At 35.1% G+C, this 21,197-nt stretch overlaps 1 protein-coding gene across 16 annotated transcripts in view; it reads left to right on the top strand.

Annotated features, from left to right (window-relative positions):
* The window catches only part of Syp (synaptotagmin binding cytoplasmic RNA interacting protein), a 52,503-nt gene that overhangs the window by 18,496 nt on the left and 12,810 nt on the right, over positions 1–21,197 (top strand). For all 16 annotated transcript variants that reach the window (XM_069844509.1, XM_069844503.1, XM_069844517.1 and 13 more), the window contains one exon: positions 9,198–9,468. In XM_069844509.1, coding sequence (XP_069700610.1) covers positions 9,198–9,468 — 271 coding nt within the window. The remainder of the gene's footprint in view (positions 1–9,197; positions 9,469–21,197) is intronic.

Here is a 21,197-nt window from a genome sequence, read left to right as displayed (position 1 = left end):
TCAGTACGCTACATGGCCGAATAGGAAATATGATTATGAACTATTGCAGACTTGAATTATTGTGTTGACTAGCTGGCATTTTGAAGGCAAATAGGTGTACCCTAAGAAAAATTCTCTAAATCTGCTTTGTCCACAATAAATGACCTCCAGGGTGGGGATCGAACCAGTACATGTTATCATTGAGATACAGGCAAGTGCACAATGAAATTTTATCATACATCTATTGAATTTGATAGAGATTTGTCCCTTATTGTTTGAGTCCAATCTGTCAGTCATAATGCAAGTATAGTGATCAGCCAAGTCAATGTTTTTATGTATTGTGTACTCTGGACATTCATCAGTTTGGAAGTTGGTGAATAGGGTCGTGGTTTCAAATAGGTTTGAAGTAAGAATTTACGCATTGCCTCAGGGTCGGGCTTTATTCCATATAATAGCTTGCTCAGTATCCATTGTGATGACTGTACTTCGTGTCAGACTTATGTTACTGTCTTTGCTTACTTTAAGAGTTATTTAGGCCCACTCCCCCTGCAGATTTTTAGGACGTGTTCTTCAGAATTTTATTTTCTTCGTGTAACAAAATTGTATAATTTTTCCCTTTAAGAGCATCATTAGTGAAGATGCCACGTATAAAAAAAAGCCTAGGGAACTAAAGATCCTAAGGGCGCAAATAGCCATAGTAGCTGACGCGCCCTTTTTAAACCCCACTAACTAAAGATCCTTATTCATCCCTTCTATAATGGAAAATGTGCAAGATTCCCCTGACAATTCATCCCTTCTATAATGGAAAATGTGCAATATTACCCTGACAAGGAAGATGATTCGTATTTGTTTGTTGAAAGTAATGGATTGTAAAATGTACGTTTTTCTTTACATAATGGAAAAGTTAATTTTGATATCTTACGTGCGAAGTTTAAGATCAGGAGCTGATATTGGACAAGGTTAGGGTATAAAATTGTCTATTATTAACTGCAATTGTATGTATTATATTTGTAATTATTTAATATTAAACATTGATTTGAGGTTAGTGTATGAATTTTTATATTATTTGTGATCAGATTTTTCTGAATATTTTGTAATTCTCACGTTAATTCACCCTCAATTTTTCGTCTCCGAATTTTAGAAGAAGAAAAAAAGAGGGAAAATACTCCAGTAAATATATTCTGCAAAGCAAACTTACCATAATAATTAACATATCAATATCTTATAGTGTTACGAAAGAAAATATTTTAAGTTTATGTTCCAAACATTACTTACACTATTAATTTCCCAACTGAAGAAAATGGAGGATACCCACTATCTCCCTATCTGACAACATACACACTAGAAAACTCTCAATTGGTACTAGTTTCGAGAGATCAAATTACAGAGGACTTTAAAGAAAAGAGGGAGGAGAGAATAACTGACATGAGACGGGGATGAATGATAAATTGAGGCTCTACATGTATCAACTCAAAGAAAATTGAAATGAAGCTAGATTTTCTTCCAATTAACGAAATGTTACATTCAGAAAGTAATGCAAATATCTTGATAGCTTCATCAGATGTCAAGATCTGTCAGAGCATTATAGAAGATTCAGGTTCTGATCATAGAGCTGTAATTTCCATCACACAATTAAATAACTTAAGCAGTTACTCATCTCAACTCTGAAATTTCAAAAAGGGAAACTGGAAACACAGATGCGTTAGAAATTAAATTCAGTGAACCTTCTGAAGGAAGACCCAAAGCAAGATAAACGGTTTTGTAATTAATTAAAACCGTCAAAAAGGAGTTAAAAATTTCGAACATTTTTGGAACAGTGAATTAGAAAAATTGAAAAAGGAAAGAGTTGCACCTTGAAAGTTGCAGAACATAAGAAAAATGTATTTGTTACTCAAAACTGATGTAAAAAGTTTGCTGTGTTCAGAAAAAATACTACAAATAAAACTCGTTTTACTTACTCAAAACTGATGTAAAAAGTTTGCTGTGTTCAGACTACAAATAAAACTCGTTTTACTAAGTTTTTACAGAACATGGATTACATGAAGGATGGCAAAAAGACACAAATTCACACATACAAACATTAATAAGGGCAGTACTAAATCACCTTTTGTTCACAATAAAATACTTAACACAGGATTAGAGGGTAGCAGAATTATTCAATATACATTATGCTAATGCTCGTATGTTAACAAAAGCTAAGAAGAAATCTGATAAATTGCTAAAAACAAATGAACTGAAACAACTTACTAAATCTGCCTACTAGCAAACACTATTTTTACCGAAAATTTCGGTATATAGGAACTGCATATTGCAATATTATAGTAAAACAGTCACCACACCCAGATAGTATACATCTTGAATTTATTGAAGAGCTTGTAAAAACTGCTAAACAAGAACAGTTAAAACTTTACTTGGAAAACTACAGTGCCTGCTGAATCGATGAAAGCAATAATAATTTCAATTCTTAATGACAAATCTGCATATGAAGTTAGAAATATTTATGGACCCATTTCACTTACTAGTATCATTGCCAAAAATCATGGCAATGTGGTATCGAAGAGACTGACATGGTATTTGGAATCCCAAAATTTAATTTCACCATGTCAGGTTGGATTTAGAGAATTCCGTTCAACTGTAAAATATATTTTCAGTCGAGAAATCAAGAATTCTTTTAATGAGACAAAAGATACACGAGTGGTTTATATTTTCTGGTCTTTCCTCTCCCCCCCCCCCTGCAAAGTGCATATGGTCCCATCTGTAGAACAAAATTGTTAAAAAAAATACAAGGTTGTGTGTTTCCTGGATTTCCAATTTACTAACTCAACATATAATTGCAACTGTTACAACCAACCAAGTTGAAAAAACAAACAAGTTTCCTGTCCAAAGTCACGGAAATGAAAACAGAATTGAATCTCCCTAAATCTAAAGAAAACATTTTAAGCAGAGAAAACCCTCTAACCTTCGAACCAATTAACATTCAACTAGATTTAGAAGAACCAGTTACAAAATCTGAAACTTCCAAACCTGTACTAAAAGTGCTGGCATTAGAAGCTGTGAACAATAGATACCCACCAGAAGAATGGTTACATATCTACACAGATGGGTCTACTATCGATAACAACTCAGGATCAGGAATTACGTGTGAGTTATTCTCATTTTATCAACCAGCAGGACATCATACAACAAATTTTGATGCGGAAATAATGGCTATTCATATCTCACTCCAACACCTACTGTACAGAATAGATAAATTTCAAAATGCTATCATTCTCTCCGATTCTAAAGCAGCATTATATGCAATGAATTCATATAAAATGATGTCAATCCAAATTAAAGAATGTCACAAAATGATCCAACAACTTCAAAAACTACAGAAAAGAATTCAATTGCAATGGATACCTGCACATTTCGGAATTGCTGGAAATGAAACTGCTGACTTTCTTGCCAAAACAGGATCCAATTTAATTCAGAATACAAATACAAGCCTACCTTTTACATCCATCAAAAGACTAATTAAAAATAAATATAAAATCAAGCAAAACCAAGCACTATGTACCAAAGCCAAAGATAAAAAATGGAGCATTTTAATAAAAAAAAAAAACTGAAATTATTCCAGAAATCCCACGTAAATCTCCAGTAGCAAAATTCAGACTGCTTACAGAACACAATTATTTGGCCAAACACTCGAATAAAATAGGAATTTACACAAATCCAAATTGCCCTCTATGCAACAAAGAAGAAGAAATGGCTGAAGATCATCTCATAACCTGTGAAGTTCTACCTGATGGATCCACCACAGAGAAATATTGGAGAGCAAGAACGCTAATGGCTTCGTTGCACAAAGCCCGGCATTAGATAATAACAACATATAATTGCAAACATATGGTAGAAGTATCTTCAAATATGGACATTTGTTAACAAGGATTATGAGGTGCAGTTCTTAATACACTTTTTACTGTCTATATCAATGACCTGCTACAAACAAAACATCTTCAGTAAAGTGCTTTTTTCACGGATGATTTAGTAATGTAAGCCTTCAAACCAAGAAATAAAAGGGTTGAACTTAGAAGTGGAAAAGTCATTTAAAAAATTACTCGACTGATGTGTAGAAAACTAAATGACAGTTAACATTACCAAATCTAACGACCAATTTTCATTAAGAAAAATAACCATTGCAGATGGAGCTATGTTTTGATGGGAAATTATCACCTATGATTTCAGTAAAATAAGAGTGATTTTTGATACTAAGTTTATTTGAAATAAACTTGTAAAATATACAACACAAAAACCTGAAAGTTGTTGCTGCTTATAAAATGTTAGTCAGGCATGAAACCGAGAAGTTCAAGAAAACTATGTAGTAATTAGTCTGTATGAAACTAGTAATTACATACAGCTGTGAAGTTTTATAACAGCAAATCTCAAAACGATTAGAAAATCAGTCTTGGATTACAGGAATTGTCAAAATGTGCTCCAGTATCTGCAATGCAACTAGCAGTTGATCATTCTATTGATGAATTAGAAAAGGTTTAGTGGTGGAGTGTGATTTGAAGGTGTGATTTTGTTGGTTTGTCACTGGTACTGACTGTGACTATAATTCCAAAGTCACAGCTCTGAGAAATCGCCATCTCAGACTGAAACATTTGCAGCGATTGCGATTGACATACATGATGGTTCCAGAGTTCAGACAACTGCAAGTCAGAAGATGAATTTGGACAACGTATTTGAGATCTAATTAATTATCATCTGACACTAAGGTTAACGTCAGCATCCCTTTGATACTGAAACTACAATGCCCTCGCTATGTTTTTCCTCGAATGACTCACGTTTGCCACTGTACAGCTATTATCAGGTAGTACATCTCACACCTGACAATGTGTGTCAGAGGAAGAACAACTGTTTGTATGCATCTGAAGTCTGACTAGTGTAGTATGTAGCTAGTTGGTGATGAATGCAATTAAGGGGGAAAGGAACTGACCACCCTACCCTGGCCTAGTTCCTTATAAGCAGGGAACGGATTTATATGGACTAAAAATATATGAAATATGTAAATATATATGTAGTTATTTTTACCAAAATATGGAATTAAATATGGATTTTTACCAAAATATGGAATTAAATATGGACTTAAAATTATAAAAAAATGACTATGTACGTTAAATATTGGTACATTTTAATCAAACTAAACAAAAAATATAATGGACGTACCTTATCTTCCAATGTAGTTTCAACAAAACACAATTTTTATTGTCTGTTACCATAACAATAGGTTACAAACATTTCTTTCAAGTGCTGAAAAGTGAATCTTCTTCTATTGTCTCTGAGGATAGATTTATACTGACTAAAAGAGCGTTCGACGTCACAAGAAGTAACTGGTACATAATTCAATTTCACAATGTCTGCTGGGGATAAGTCCAAGTTAATCTTCACTGTTGATTCACCACTCATCACAGCAACAACCTTTTGTAGTTCTTCATATCCAGGGTTTTTTGAAAGTACAGTGTCCACCTTAGCTCTTACTGCATCTGCAACTTTACCTCTACCACGATTCAGTTGTTCCACAGTACTATTTATAATTTCAAAACTTTCAGATAGTGAAAGGTGCCTATTTTGGAGACTTTTGAGCGTTTTTATGATGCATGAAAATGTATGCTGAATGTGAGCTAAGTCATTCTTCACACTTATGTCACAGGTAACTGTTTTCGCAGTATCAATTGAGACTGCATCTTCAGAGTCCAATGCAAGGAGAACATTGTTAATAGAGTCTATATGTTCGGCATAATATTCAACTGCTTCTAGCCATGTACCCCATCTAGTTAAAATTGGCTTTGGTGGCAATGGAATTTCAGGGTACATTTCTTTCAACACGTTAACTCTACTGGGAGCTTTGAGAAATACTTTTTTCACTGATGAAATCAACAAATCTACTTCAGGGAAATTGTCTCTGACCACTTCTGCCACACGATGAAATGCATGCGCCACACAAGTAAAATGAGTCAATTTAGGATATACAACAGATAATGCTTGTCCAGCTTTGACCATATAAGGGGCAGCATCGCTAATAAAGAATAACACATTATCGTACATAATACCCTTTGGCCACAGGATACCCATAGCTTCGTTGAACAGTTTAACTATAGTTTTGTTATTGCACTTTTCTAGAACATCACAATGTAAAAGAATTCGTTCAGAATATTGTTCACTTAACAAACCGATAACTACATTACCAACAAGTCTACCTTCTTTGTCGGGAGTCTCATCAATGGAAACCCAAATTGAACTATCTTTAATTTCATCTCTTATCTTCTGTATTGTCTCATCGTAGATGGATGGAGCATACGTCTTCCTAAGTGTTGACTCATCCGGGATTGTATGTTGAGTATATTTTTCAAGGAATTCCCTGAAGACCTTATTCTTTAGTTTGTAGAGAGGAATATCAGCAGAGATGAGAGAACGGCACAGGTCGATGTTAAACTCAGATCTTACATTCGATGTTGTTGGTTGTGTTAAAAACAATTGTCTCTGCTTGGAATTTAGTTGTTTGTTGGCCTGATGTTTACTAGTTGTAATGTTTGTTGCACCAGGAACTTTTGTGTAGATGATACTGCACACTGACACAAATTACAAAATAATATTTTATTGTCAGTTGATAAACCATCTTCTTTAAATTCTGAAATGTAACTTGTTAGTTTTGATTTTAAATTGACTGAATGACGTACTTTTGGCATATTTACCGTCTTTATAGTATGATTTACAAAACTGAACCTATGTGTACTCTGACTGGCATTTAACTGTTGAGCTGCACAACTGAAGTCTGTTAAAAATTTTAAATTAAATTAATACAGTTTTGTAACTTACTTTCCCATTGTTGATAGGACTGCTAATTTTCAAATAACTCTGATGTTAAAGGGATTACTGAACATGTGTTTAAATCTCTATTGTTGAAATGTATTTTTAAAAGTTAATGGAATTTTGTTTTGTTTTATTGTTAAACCTAATATAATATGGACTGTTTTATATGAAATATGGAAAATATATGGAAATTAACGAAAATATGTACTAAACTCTAAAATATGGAAAAATATGGAAAATAAAAGTAGGATTTTTCAACCCTACACATTGTGAAACATAAAGATAATGCAAAATATAAATTATATTAGCTTTATAAGTAAATATGTATTTACATATAAATCCTTTCCCTGCTTATAAGTGATGCCTTCTTGGTATTGTAAGATTCAGACCTGACTTCGGACAGTTGACTAAATGTCACTATAATAATTGTCAGTGTGTGTTACTTTTTTAGTATACTTGCCACACTAATCACAAAGACATGGCAGGGGTATATCAATGCAATTTGCAGAGGAGCAATAAACATAAACATCTGTCAGCTCATGATGAGAAACATTGAAATGTTTTGATTATAGTGCTAAAGGCAGTTTTTAAACACTTAGATTCAGAATTGATTTTACCACTTGCGACACTTTCCTCCATTTCTGGCGTTTCTTTATGAATGTTGCACATGTTGACCTTCTAGTTGCTTTAGTGTACTTCAATCTCCTGTTTAAATAACTAAATGCAATTCATTTAGTCTCCAAACTTGTTAATTTTCCTGGCGTAACTGCCATTATCAAGCAACACTTGTAAGTGAAAGGTGCTGAGTGGCCATTGAGACAGTGGCAGGAACCATAAAGGTAAATCGCGGGTGCTCTTGTAAAGGGGGTTAAGTATGATTTGACTAAACTGGAATAAGTACAGATTTGAACTATCCAAAATTACTTTTCTCTTGTGTTAAAGGTGTTAAGTCATTCTTCCATCTATGATGCAGTTACAGTGCTCCGTATTTTGTGACAAAGGGGTTTTGTTCAGTACCAAAGGAGATAAGTTTACATACCTTACAATTTGACTTAACCCCCTTTACACAAGCACCCGCGAAATTCTGTCATGGGTTACTCGACTTAATGAGAGAGGATGGTGTTTTTTTTTTAACTTTTTTTCCTATTTGGTGTGAAATATTAATTTTTTGTATGTAGAGAGCTCATGGCTATAGCAACTCAACCAAGTATAAATATTTTGTAAAAAAATTATTTGGGGATCCAGATTTGGAAAAAAAAAATGTACCCAATGCAGGATTTTACAAAAACCAATGTACAGGATTTTACAAAAACCAATGTATCTAAGATATTATTAAAGATGAATTCAACCGGTTTTTTTTTTCTTGTAAAGCATGCTCAACAAACTGTAACAGAATTTTGATATAGTCCCTTCATTATTAAAAAAAACACTTTTGAGTGTTTTTTTTTTTTTTTTTTTTTTTTCCAAAACGTATTTTCAAAATGATCTCAATTAGCAAAATTGTTACAGAGAAAAGTTTCATAATAGTCTAGAGAAAATGTTTCTAAATTTCATGCATGTATCTTTAATGTTGCGAAATTATATCCATTTTTGTCTGGCAATGTAGCAAAAAAAAATAAATAATGAAGTTATCGGAAACTATAATCAAAGGGGCATGTGATATAAAAACCCAGAGTGCATGAACTTTAAAAATGTCATCTCAACATCCGATAAGGGAACAAATACCCACAAAATGTTACCGCAAGTATTCCACACATATCACAAGAGTATTATAAAGAAAACTTTTTTTTTTTAAATTTACTCCTTGTTTTTACCAAAAATGACCATCCTCTCCCTTTAAAGCAATTCAGTTCTATTGTAACACCTTGCACAGAATGCCAAGATCAGTGAACAAAAGTATGAAAGAGAGTAGGTAGCATAATGGGAAACCTCTTTAAAAGAGTGATACCTGTTGAAAAGTTAAATACTGAACATAAAAACAAAGTACATTAAAAATTGTTTTTGTTGTTAAAGCGAGTTCTCTCCAAAATTTGACCATTGTTGTAATGATGGGTAAAAGATAGAAAATAGGCTGAGTCTGATCAAATATATTGCGACAGTTTATCATGTTATTGGTTTTCATGGTATGAAAGTTCGACTGTATAACAATTTCCTACCGTAAACTAAAGGTTTATGAGCTGGTTTATTGTGCAAAGTGACAATAGTGGTTCTTCAATTCAGACTTTGTAATATGGCACATTTGTTTAAAATACACGTTTGGATGTAAACAGGAAATGGTTTCATAAATTAATAGACTCTTGCACTGAGCAATCTCTGTTGGATGTGCTTTTGCAAGTTGTCTGAGTTTTGTTCTGCAAATAATTTTTTAGGCAATGAGTGAGCTTAACGGTAAAGAAATGGGTGGTTCTGCAATAGAAGTCTCATTGGCAAAGCCACCATCCGACAAGAAAAAGAAAGAAGAAATTCTACGTGCAAGAGAAAGGAGGATGATGCAGATGATGCAAGTGAGAGGTGGCTGTTCGCCATCACATCCAAGCATGTTGCCAGGTTCGATGCCAATGAGGGTTCCTGGAGGACCAGGCCCCAGGGGTGCAAGTGGTGGTGGATCTATGAGAGGACCCATGGGACGCGGAGACTATGGTAAGTGCCTTCTAATGTACTGTTGTTGCTTTAGTCTACATATAAATATTTTAAATTTATGTTTAATATTATGTTCTTTCGTCATGATTTATGGAAATTAAAAAGGCAGCAACGAAATCATCCCAAAAAGTAAAAGAGAAAGCTACATCGATACAGTCATGATTGGTTGGCAATCAGTATCTTCAAGCTGTACTTGGTAGGGGTATGGTTAGTTAAAATTAGCCTCTCAGTAGTTTGTATCAGCTGAAAGTAATGGTGTTTGGATAATGTATTTTGGTTCACTTAATGAGGTAGGCACATCTGATTTTGACACTTGGAGATGTGAAGCATAAATGTGCATTGTACACAGTGTTAATATTGTGAAAAATACGCTGGCTTTTGGTAATTCATATTGTTGATTGTTGAAGTTCCACTGCTGTATGGGGGGATATGTTTTTACTTGAAAATTCGCCCTGTCACATGTACCATTGGCAAGTTTCAGTTTGGGGATACTGCTGAGAGGTTGATATTGTTTTGTTCCAAAGATAAGTTATGTCGTGCATTTAAAATGGAAGATAACTTTATGTCCTATGAAAATAAGAATAAACCTAATGTGAAGTTTGGCTAGAGTTTTCTTGCAAATTTTTCCTTTTGTATTATTAATTTTCATAACCTGGAGCTCAGAAGTTTACTTTGTAAACTTTTTCCTCTCATAGTAAGTTACTGAGGGTGATTCCAAATTTTCGTCTTTTGCTGCATAAATTTTTTTTTGTGTGTGTTTGTGTGTGTGTGTGTGTGTGTGTGTGTGTGTGTGTGTGTGTGTGTGTGTGTGTGTGTGTGTGTGTGTGTGTGTGTGTGTGTGTGTGTGTGTGTGTGTGTGTGTGTGTGTGTGTGTGTGTGTGTGTGTGTGTGTGTGTGTGTGTGTGTGTGTGTGTGTGTGTGTGTGTGTGTGTGTGTGTGTGTGTGTGTGTGTGTGTGTGTGTGTGTGTGTGTGTGTGTGTGTGTGTGTGTGTGTGTGTGTGTGTGTGTGTGTGTGTGTGTGTGTGTGTGTGTGTGTGTGTGTGTGTGTGTGTGTGTGTGTGTGTGTGTGTGTGTGTGTGTGTGTGTGTGTGTGTGTGTGTGTGTGTGTGTGTGTGTGTGTGTGTGTGTGTGTGTGTGTGTGTGTGTGTGTGTGTGTGTGTGTGTGTGTGTGTGTGTGTGTGTGTGTGTGTGTGTGTGTGTGTGTGTGTGTGTGTGTGTGTGTGTGTGTGTGTGTGTGTGTGTGTGTGTGTGTGTGTGTGTGTGTGTGTGTGTGTGTGTGTGTGTGTGTGTGTGTGTGTGTGTGTGTGTGTGTGTGTGTGTGTGTGTGTGTGTGTGTGTGTGTGTGTGTGTGTGTGTGTGTGTGTGTGTGTGTGTGTGTGTGTGTGTGTGTGTGTGTGTGTGTGTGTGTGTGTGTGTGTGTGTGTGTGTGTGTGTGTGTGTGTGTGTGTGTGTGTGTGTGTGTGTGTGTGTGTGTGTGTGTGTGTGTGTGTGTGTGTGTGTGTGTGTGTGTGTGTGTGTGTGTGTGTGTGTGTGTGTGTGTGTGTGATATATATATATTGGTAAATGTTAATTTTCGCAAATGAAAAATGAGCTGAAATAGCAACAGGTTATGAATTTTGATGCTGTTTTCTATGTGCATTGAGTCCAGTCCGTTATGCATTTGCTCGTGTTTGCAATGGGATAGGGGATTATGGTGTTCATTGTGGTTTCCAATCAGCGACTTGCCTGGCGAGATGTACTTCATTTAGGTCTCGCTATATTCAGCACATGCTTGCAGTTTGTAGATAATGCTGATAAGGAGAAAACAAGTTTTTGTTCTTTGTCGTGTGCATATATTTTTCTTTTCAAGTGCGTTCGTCAGTTGCTATGTTGTGGGCCTTTTCTTGATATCAGCTTGATATAAATGGTCTTCTGTGTTCTGGACATTTGTGCTAAATTTAACATTTGTCGTAATCAGAACATAGTAATTCTATTTTGTATGTAATACTTCCTTTGTAAATGGACATATTACAATGTCCTTCAATAATTTTATTACTGAAAATACTCAGTCCATTTCTGTCCACGTATATTACAAATACTATACATTGAATTGTACTTCTATTGTCACTGCACATGTTTTAATCACATTACCATTTCTGTGCAGTGTCTGTGGATGCATTGTATTGGTAAAATGGATTTTGTAGTCTTAGAAATTGTAGGCTGTTGAAAACTGCAAAAAAAAAAAAATGTATCTTTGATGAAGGCTTTGGGCTATAAACAATTTGTGTGTCATGAATAAATTCATGGTACAATTGTTTTCGAATCATTCTTGGAAACACTTTTGATGTTTATAATCAGTATTGATTGCAGCAAGTGACTTTATCATTCTTTCCCATGGATATAGTAGTCTACATCATTTTTCAAGCCCTTTTAACTAGTGTGTATGTATACGACAAACTGATATGTGCAAAGCACTAGGCTTGTATTACTGTGAGAGGTGAAATTAAAACATGTTGGAAATGTTTACTGCATTTGTTACTTTCCACACTCTTGGATTTAAACATGAATAAAAGTGCACAAATCCCATGTATCTCCATAGACTAGGCTGTTTCCAGAACCAATCTTGACGAGAACAAGCAAAATTTCTCCCTCTCACTTTTAACAGTTAATTGTTGAACTTATTTATACATTCAACACATAAAAGTGATTCAAAGTTATGACTATATATAAGTACCCTAATTCAGAAGACAAGATCAACACAGAATACAAACACTCAAATCGAACAGTCTTTACCACTTTAATGTACATATTGGAGTTAATATCACCCAATAAAAGAATTGTATTGCAATGGATACCATCCCATTGTGGAATCCTGGGAAACGAGAATGCGGATTCTTTAGCAAAGAAGGGCAGCACTGCTACTTACAGACCTGTTACTAAATCTACGTATTACTCTGTGAAGAGATTTATTAAATCTACATACTTAGACTTCAACAAACAAAATTTGATAACTCAATCCCAAGGGAAAAAATGGAATTCCCTGCATCAAAATCCACAGTTAATTCCCGATTTACCACGAAAATCGTCTGTAGCTGCATTTAGATTGGCAACAGGCCATGATTGTTTGGCCAAACACCTGCATAGAATTGGAATATATCAGTCCCCTAACTGCCCATTGTGCAACTCAAACCAAGAAATGGATTCGGAACACCTCAAAATCTGTGCTTCAGTGGCTGGTCATGATAATATCTTTGAAAAATATTGGAGTGCAAGAGGTCAAATGACTTTATTGTCAAACGCCTGGCATTAGAAAACAACAACTTTAATGTACATGCATTGACTAAAGAGAAGCTCCGTTGAATAATTAATATAAAGAAAAATGAAGCCAAGGTGAACTGAAAGCTGTAGCATTCGAAACTATTCATACTCTGTATGCAGAGAGACTGGCTACATATTTGTACTAATGATTAGGTTAGGTTAAGAAGGCAGTACAGGAGCAGAAATGCACTGAAGTTGGTTCAGTTTTTGTGTGTCAGCAGCACATTTGAATGGAGAAATCCTGGCTTTATCAGAACCACTGGGCAGAATAAACGTGTTCCAGGTCTTGGTGATTATTCTTCTGCTATTCAAACTGTAGCGTCATGCAAAGTATGAGTCATAAAATACTACTAGACACTACTAATATTATCACAGACAACCTGTACTATACAATGGATACCTGCACACTGGCCTACAAGGGAATGAACAGGTGAATACTTTGGCTAAAAAGGATACCAAAATTTTACAAAATAAATTTCCGAGAAGAAAGAAATAGCTGAAAATCTTGAAGCTGAAAATATAAATAAATCATGGTCAATTCTCTTAAATAAATTTGTAATACCAGAATCGCCTAGATATTTAGTACCTATGTTTCAGCTAATAGCTGGTCATGACTGTACGACAGCACATTTATATAAAATCTTCATTTTTAAATCACCAAAAGTGTTGTGTGTAATTAAGAAGACTCAATGATGGACATGGATCTTTGTCAGAAATGCTCAAATCTAAGGTCATTCCATCTGGACTCAACACCAAAATTATACTGGTGATATCCTGAAACTTCTTCTGTGGTTAAGGAATCTTTTAAAATAAAGACATTGAGAATATATTTCCTAATTTCTCGTAATATAGTATATTAAAAACATATTCAGGTATCACACCCTTGAGAAATCTATGAGCAGTGCATAAACGACCATAAATGATCAGCTGAATCATTAGTGCCCCATTGTCGCGTGTCCCGAAGTTTGTTCTTTACAGTTGTTTGTAACATTACAGCGACACTACAGGTTGTCAGTGTCTTGTGTTTATTATTAGGAACACTGGGGTGAAAATTGTTTATGGTATAGTGCTTCAAATCACTTTGAAATAGTGATCGACTCTTTTATATATTGCTGTATATTATATATTGTTATTCAGGAAGATTGCCTCATATGAAATTATTCACATGTAAATAATGTTTGATCATGTAAACCTTCATTCTTTCAATTATAATAACATAATATTACATTCCTTTCATATTCTTGATAATATCAGAGACGATAAAAATAAATGATGATAATATTACTTTCCTATATTTCTGAAATATAAAAGGAAAAAAAAAAAGAAGCTATTTGGTCATAAATTTATCATGGAATTATACTCTGCTAATCTTGTCCACTGATACTGAAAATTTAGTGCAGAAAGTGTCTATGGTATGTGATGAGAGATTTGTGGCATCTATAATACTGATCATTAGGAGGCAGATGTTGATGACCTATAAATCTACTTAAAATGATCATTAAAATGCCCTTAAACTAATGGAAAAATAACAAAAATAAAAGGAAATGACATTTAAATATTATTTACCGTACTCGCACCACAACTTCTTAAAAATTACCTTGTTTCAATGACTGTCCTGCAAATCTTGGAGAGAGGAGACACTTCCTGGAATTTGGCTGAGATAAAAGAACATGCAACAAAATGAAGGTTTTATAGGAGAACTATAGATCTTAATGAGGGTTTACATTATGTTTCAATCAGGGGTGGTCCATGTCAGTGGCTTCATTCTCAGTCTCCTCCTCCTGTGCTTCACATTTGCTACCAGATCTTCCAGATGAGGGAGTGTGAATGACAAAAATTGTGGGTGCAGACATTTCTTCTGAACCATGTTCAGGACACAATGTCCTGTACAGGACATGGTGAAAGTTTGCCCCCTTTCAAACATAAATTTGAAAGACACCCTCGTATAGACAAAATAACAGTAGCGGTCAAAGTCCTCACTTAAACTAAGATGCTGTCAAGCATTCTATATTACTTCCGTTGTGTGAATGGACTGGAATGAGGGATGGACTTTAGAGTCTGTTCTAAACTATAAAACTCAAACTTCACTGTTATTCACTTATTTGTATGTAGTAGGTAATTACTACCGACATATTTGGTTATAAAATGATTTAGCAGATAAGTTGGTAAATAAGAAAGTAAAATGCATTCCAAATGATGTAAAAGTTCTGCAAAGTATTAAAAATGACCAAAAATGCCGAAAAAAAAATAACCTATTAGTTCAAAAATGTCAAAAGCAAAAAATGCAGTGTAAGAAATTCCTTTTTTACATTGGTATTAACATAAAAAGGATTTCCACATTAATAGGCATCGTTCTAATGTGAAAAATATGAAGTTTACTTTCATCAACATCCACCCCCTGCTGATCTGAATAGTGTGGAGATGTATCATCTTACGACAAAAATTGACTGACTACCATATATCAAGTTCCCTTGAGAAGACTGGTTGAATTTGTGAGAGTAAAATGGCTGTGAAGTAAGAAAGATTAAGAGCTCAAGATTACACTATGTTCCCCCCACCCCCCTTCCTCCCATATGTTCGTAGAGCCTTATAAATAATTCATAACAGAAATATATAGGAGTAATTTAGTGAAACATAAATATTAGCCAGTCCACACCTGTGGAGTAACTGTTAGTGCGTCTAGCTGCGAAACCAGGTTCGATTCCCGGTCAGGACAAGTTACCTGGTTGAAGTTTTTTCCGGGGTTTTCCCTCAACCCAATATGAGCAAATGCTGGATAACTTTCTGTGTTGGACCCGGACTCATTTCACCAGCATTATCACCTTCCTCTCATTCAGACGCTAAATAACCTAAGCTGTTGATAAAGCATCGTAAAATAACCTACTAAAAAAACATTATCCAAATGTTTATAAAATATGATAGATGTGAACCAGGTGCTATCCAAAGCTGGATGTAAACAGATTCACGCTGCAGGAGATCGGTAATTTTTTTTGTCTAAGGCCGGGTGCACACATAATCAGATGTGGCATGCTCTTCGTGACGTGAATAAACTGCTGATGTGAGTTGCTGATCTGTTGAAGGCGAAATTTTTAGTTACACCACCATTTGTCAATGTTATTGAGATCTGCTAATGTCTGGGTTATTTGAATGTAACCCCTAGGTTAGAGGAAACGTAAATTTTTATAAAATGTATTTTTATATACGAGTAAATCAGGTATTTAATTGTAGAATATTATTTATACTGTAAATCCTACTTTGCTTCATTGAAAACACTCAAGTCCTATTATGGTTATTAAAAACAATTTTTTACAGTTCTGAAAATATTTTAAATTCCCTTTCTCTTTGGAGTAAACCATTCATTTCTTCTGAGCTAGTCAGTAGTATCCTGAAATTTTGACATTGAATCTTGTGATAGAAATTTTCAAATTAGAGAACTGGTCAGAACATTTTGAGTCTTCTTTGAGCACACTTTTCTTTCAGATACACTAAAGGTTGTTCAACATTACTCCAAGACAGTTCTGAAAGCCCCATCTATATGAAACTCTTCGAAAAGTGTTACCCAAATTTCCAAGTATACTCAGTGCAAGTAACTAGGATTCTGAAAACTCCCTTATTGAATAGATTTTGTATTCACCTCATTCTTAAATGCTGTGATTGAACTTCTAGAATAACAGATCCAGTATCTGCTTGTAATGTGACTGCTTCCTGTAGAATACAGTGTGCTGGACACCCAGTGTCAGTCCGCGGCAGTGAAAATACATTCTTGCCTTCTCTTCTAGACAAACCTCCAAACATTGTGTTGCAGTTTTTGCCACCAAACCGAAATTAAAAAAATTATGTAGAGTTTCTTCTATGGATTTTCCTATCGTTTTAGAAGTTTTATTTTCTTTACATTCAAATTTGATAAGTTTTGTCGCCAGATTCTCTTCCACATCAAAATTGAAAAAACCTTTGTTGCACCATGATTTGATGAATCATTGAAATAGCACAAATTGTAATGTCTGTAAGTGCAATTAAAACAGTATCTATGGAGTGTGCAGAAATTAAATTTTTTATTACAGCTTCTGTTTTAGTTTTTTCTGTGACTATTTCCTTACAGAAATTGCCTCCTTTAATAAAGATGTCCACTGTGGTAGTTTAAATTAAATATCTGCACATTATTACATATTTTAAATTGTAGAATATGTAAGTTTGTCGAAATGATTGGTATCTTTATTAGGAACCCTCATTTTTATTATTAATCTAGGTCTTAGAAAACTGTTCGAAAGTAATCTGAAGTATCTTGCACAAAATATGCAGTTACCATTAAAATAGCATTAACATGATCTAGAAATGGAATAGGACTTTGTTTAACTCTCCTTGTTTAGCTGCTAATCAGCAATTAAATTATATGGTAGTGATGGAGAGAGAACATTGTGATTGCCTGACAGTTGTGCTGTCATGTCACTCCTAAATCAATGGGGTGCCAACACTCCTTGTTTTCCCAAGTCCTCTTAGACATTTTCTGGCATTATAGAATTTGCTTGTCGAGATTTGAATCTAAGTAATTTCAACACCTTACTGAATTCACTATGTGCTCATTGGCTCTTGCTGACTCATACTGTTTACCATTTAAACTTGTCAATAAAATTGTCAAGCACATATTTTCCTGTGGAAGGTCCAGGGTTCGATCCTAGGTAGTGACAGGATTTTTTTCTCGTTGCCAGACTTTCAGAACGGCCCCGAGGTTCACTCAGCCTCCTATAAAATTGAGTACCGGGTCTTTCCCGGAGGTAAAAGGTGGTCAGAGTGTGGTGTCGACCACACCACTTCATTCTAGTGCCGAGGTCATGGAAAGCATGGGGCTCTACCTCCATGCCCCCCAAGTGCCTTCATGGCATGCTACGGGGATACCTTTACCTTTTTACAAAGATCATTTTAGTGGAAGTGTTAAGCTGATAATTGAATAAGACTTTACTTTCATTGTATCCCGTCTTTGTATTCCTTTGGGAGTGATCTTTGGTTTTCTGTGGTCTGTTTTCATATGTCTTCCTTTCTAGAGCTATCAGAAGTTCGCTAATATGTTTACGCGGGATATCAGCCGAGTTAAAATTTTGGAATGTTCCAAGCTTTCAAACTGCTATCTCTGCAGCCATCTTCAGGGAAGTTGTGTCTGGACAGAAAGTCGTGGGTTATATAGATGTTAGGCTGTCTCAGGTGATATGGGATTGGTTGGTTGATCGGCCAATTTCTGGGCCAGGAATTATCATTCCTCGTAAGCTCTGTCCCTCCTGGGATTCTTGTGTGAAGTTTCGCGGGTGACGAGTCCTGTTCCGCCGATTGGAATCGGTTGCTGTCCTCGGTCCGTGATCTTCGTGACCTTGATTGTAAGAGGGCCTAAGCTGGTCCAAGGCCGGTGTCCATGCCTGACTGAGCTGTAGTCCACCGTCCCTGTTAAAGTTGTTTTTCTCCAGCTTAATCTCTATGGCCTCCTTGATTGTACGATCCCAGTAGTGGCTTGATTTGTTAATGACCTTAATAATTTTAACTTGGCTGATATCCCGCAAAAACATATTAGCGAACCAATGCTGAGAAAGCCTCAAATCATACTATCAGAAGTTTATTCTTTCCTTTTGGAGTTTTGGGTGACTTGCCCATTCTGCTACTACACAAATTGGTCCTTCCATGTGCGGTATGGTCTTCCTAAGTCCCTCCATCCTTGTGGTTGTTTTAAGTTCAGATATTAGCACACGTTTTGTGACTATACAGACCTGTGCACATAGTTACAATGAGGATTGGCTTGGCTGTTGGTGAGGAGAGGAATTGATGTGGAAGTGGAATAAATGTTAGTCACAAACTTAAATCTGTCCCACTGTAGTTTGAAAAACAGAGCAGGTTGTTTCAGTTGTGTACATACTATAACTTCTACAGAAAAAAAAAGTTTTCGTTTCTTCAGTTTAGTTTCCATGTGCTAGATCTGTTCATGAGAGTTGAAATGCCTTCAGCTGTAGTTTGAATGTGATGTTGCAACTTCTTTCACCAATAATTCTGAGAACATTAGTTTTGTGAATTTTTTTTTTGTTATTTTCACAAATTGTCATATTGATATTGAACTTTTTCATATGTACCTACTTATGAGAACTATTTTCATTGTTCATTCAGGCTTGAAACTGGCACTTTGAATTTTTTTTTTTTTTAGATAAGAGCATGTACAACTTGCAGTAATGTTTGTGTTCTGGAGGTCTGGCTTGAGGCCTTGATTGTGGATTCATGATAACGAGGAGAAATGGGAGAACCCTATGAAATTCCTCAGTTGTGATTTGCCCACCACACATTCCCTACGAGTGATTGATTTGGTTTAAATAAGAATTTATAAATGAACAGTGCAGAGATAATTTGTTTCTGAAGTTTATGAAAATGTAAATAACTTCGTCATAGGTACAAGTGTGCCAGAGTACTTTCTCAGGAAATATTACATTGGGAATATTGGAAAGACTGACTAAATTTAATGACAGGGTTACTATGGAAAGTTATCTAAGGTTGACCATGTGCTAGATGTTGCATTCAATCCTGTCAGCTATTCATCATGGATGAATATATAATAGGATGCGAAACTTACTGAGTTTCCCGTAACACATACTAGAGGCACTGTTGTAAAAATTGACCTTGCTGCCACCTGTTGGGGGGAGGGGCATTATTACATCTAGCAGCGCACCAAGTAGCGAAAATAAAAACTAATTACTCCATGCATTTAGCAACACACCTGGTGACGAAAATGTTAAACTGTGCAGAAAGTATTCCCCCCCCCCTCAACACTATTCTCAAACTAACCCAATTTAAAATAAAACATTTACAGTTTTATTCCTCACAGCATATTCTACTGAAAATTCTTACCGGAGCCAACAGGAACATAAAAGAGACGATGTGTTTTACACTACCCAATTAAAATGTAACCAGAGACAAAAAATAAAGCAAAAGGTTAGATAATTGGGATTGTATTCTTTGGGTATTTATTGTACAGCACAATGGAAAAGTCCGAAAGAACTACTGAGATAGTTCAATTTATTATATTACTATTACTTTACAATACATTCAACAACACTATTTTTACAACGTCCATAAACATCACTGTTTAATATACACTGCTTATACACACGTAGTATCACTTTATGTTCACTTATTAGCAAGTTTCTGTCTGCTCGCCTCCTCGAGCAATATCTCGAACGGATAAATAGAGAACTCTGGGTAATGTACCCAACACGTAGTTCTAATGTTTACCACCTACGACGTTGAGCGCTGATCATCTTATTTCAGCCCCCCCGCAGCCAGATGGTGCTGACCACAGTTTCGCATCCTGTTATATATTTATCCATGTATTCTCATTCCAGACATAATACCTTGAAATATGTGATGCTAATATCTTCGTTCATGTATCAGTTTTTAAATTCTCCATGTCTCACATTACATTTTCTGTTTAAATTTCTGATCATTAATTGCAGCTAAATGACAGGAATAAAATTCTATCCACCTAGTTACGATGCAGGTTCAGCATCATCATTGTCCTGTAAAACTGTTTTATCGAATGTGAGAAATCAGATTTGTGTTACTTGCTGGAGATGGTTTGTGCTAGCTTGGCAAGTATATTTGCTTGTGACATCCCAGCAATTCATCATCATTCATTAAGAGCATAATGTGAACCAGCTGCCTGCAGTGCACTCTAGTAAGAGTCAGGACGAATAACAAGTTAGAGACCCTGTGATTGGGCAAAAATAATTCCAAGTAATGTACACTTTTTTAATCCATATTATCTTTTTAGTGACTAATATTCCTGACTAGGGTACACTATGCTTCAGTATAGGATGTACATATAAATATTTTGTAGAATACTAGAAATGTTAAACCTTTGTCCATATTCAAGAACATGCTCTATGTTGTCTTCATCTTTAAAACTCAAGTGGTTTAATATGCCGTTTCTCATAACAACACCCAAATTATGCAAATCGATCTGTTTAAGTCTGTACTCATTTTTGTTGGACACAATGTCATCCAAAATAAACTTTCGGAAAAAAATAATCTTGTTACATTAATTACGCATTTATAGTTTAACTGAAATCCAGTATTCGATTATTTCTTCAATTAATTTTTGCGTTAATCATTGGTTGGTTTGAAACTGAATGAACTGAATTTTTGTAATACAGTTTTCATGTTTTAAAAAGAGGTAGGCTGCCAGATGTAGTGTTAAGTGTTGTGAATAGAAGTTCAAATACAAAGGCATATTTATTTTTATGCACTTCACTAAATACGAAGTCTATGATTCCTTTTTAAAGGAGGTTATGTTTTAATTTTACCCAAATCTAAGATTGTGCTCTTAAAAATCTTAAAAGAAATATTTATTTTGTATACTTGACTCACTTCTAACAAGTTATTCAAAAATTTTATTGCTTTACTTCGAG

This window comes from Periplaneta americana, chromosome 13 (assembly GCF_040183065.1).
Source record: "Periplaneta americana isolate PAMFEO1 chromosome 13, P.americana_PAMFEO1_priV1, whole genome shotgun sequence".
Taxonomy (NCBI): domain Eukaryota; kingdom Metazoa; phylum Arthropoda; class Insecta; order Blattodea; family Blattidae; genus Periplaneta; species Periplaneta americana.
Note: the sequence above shows the minus strand (reverse complement) of the source record. Positions and strands in the feature narration are given on the sequence as shown.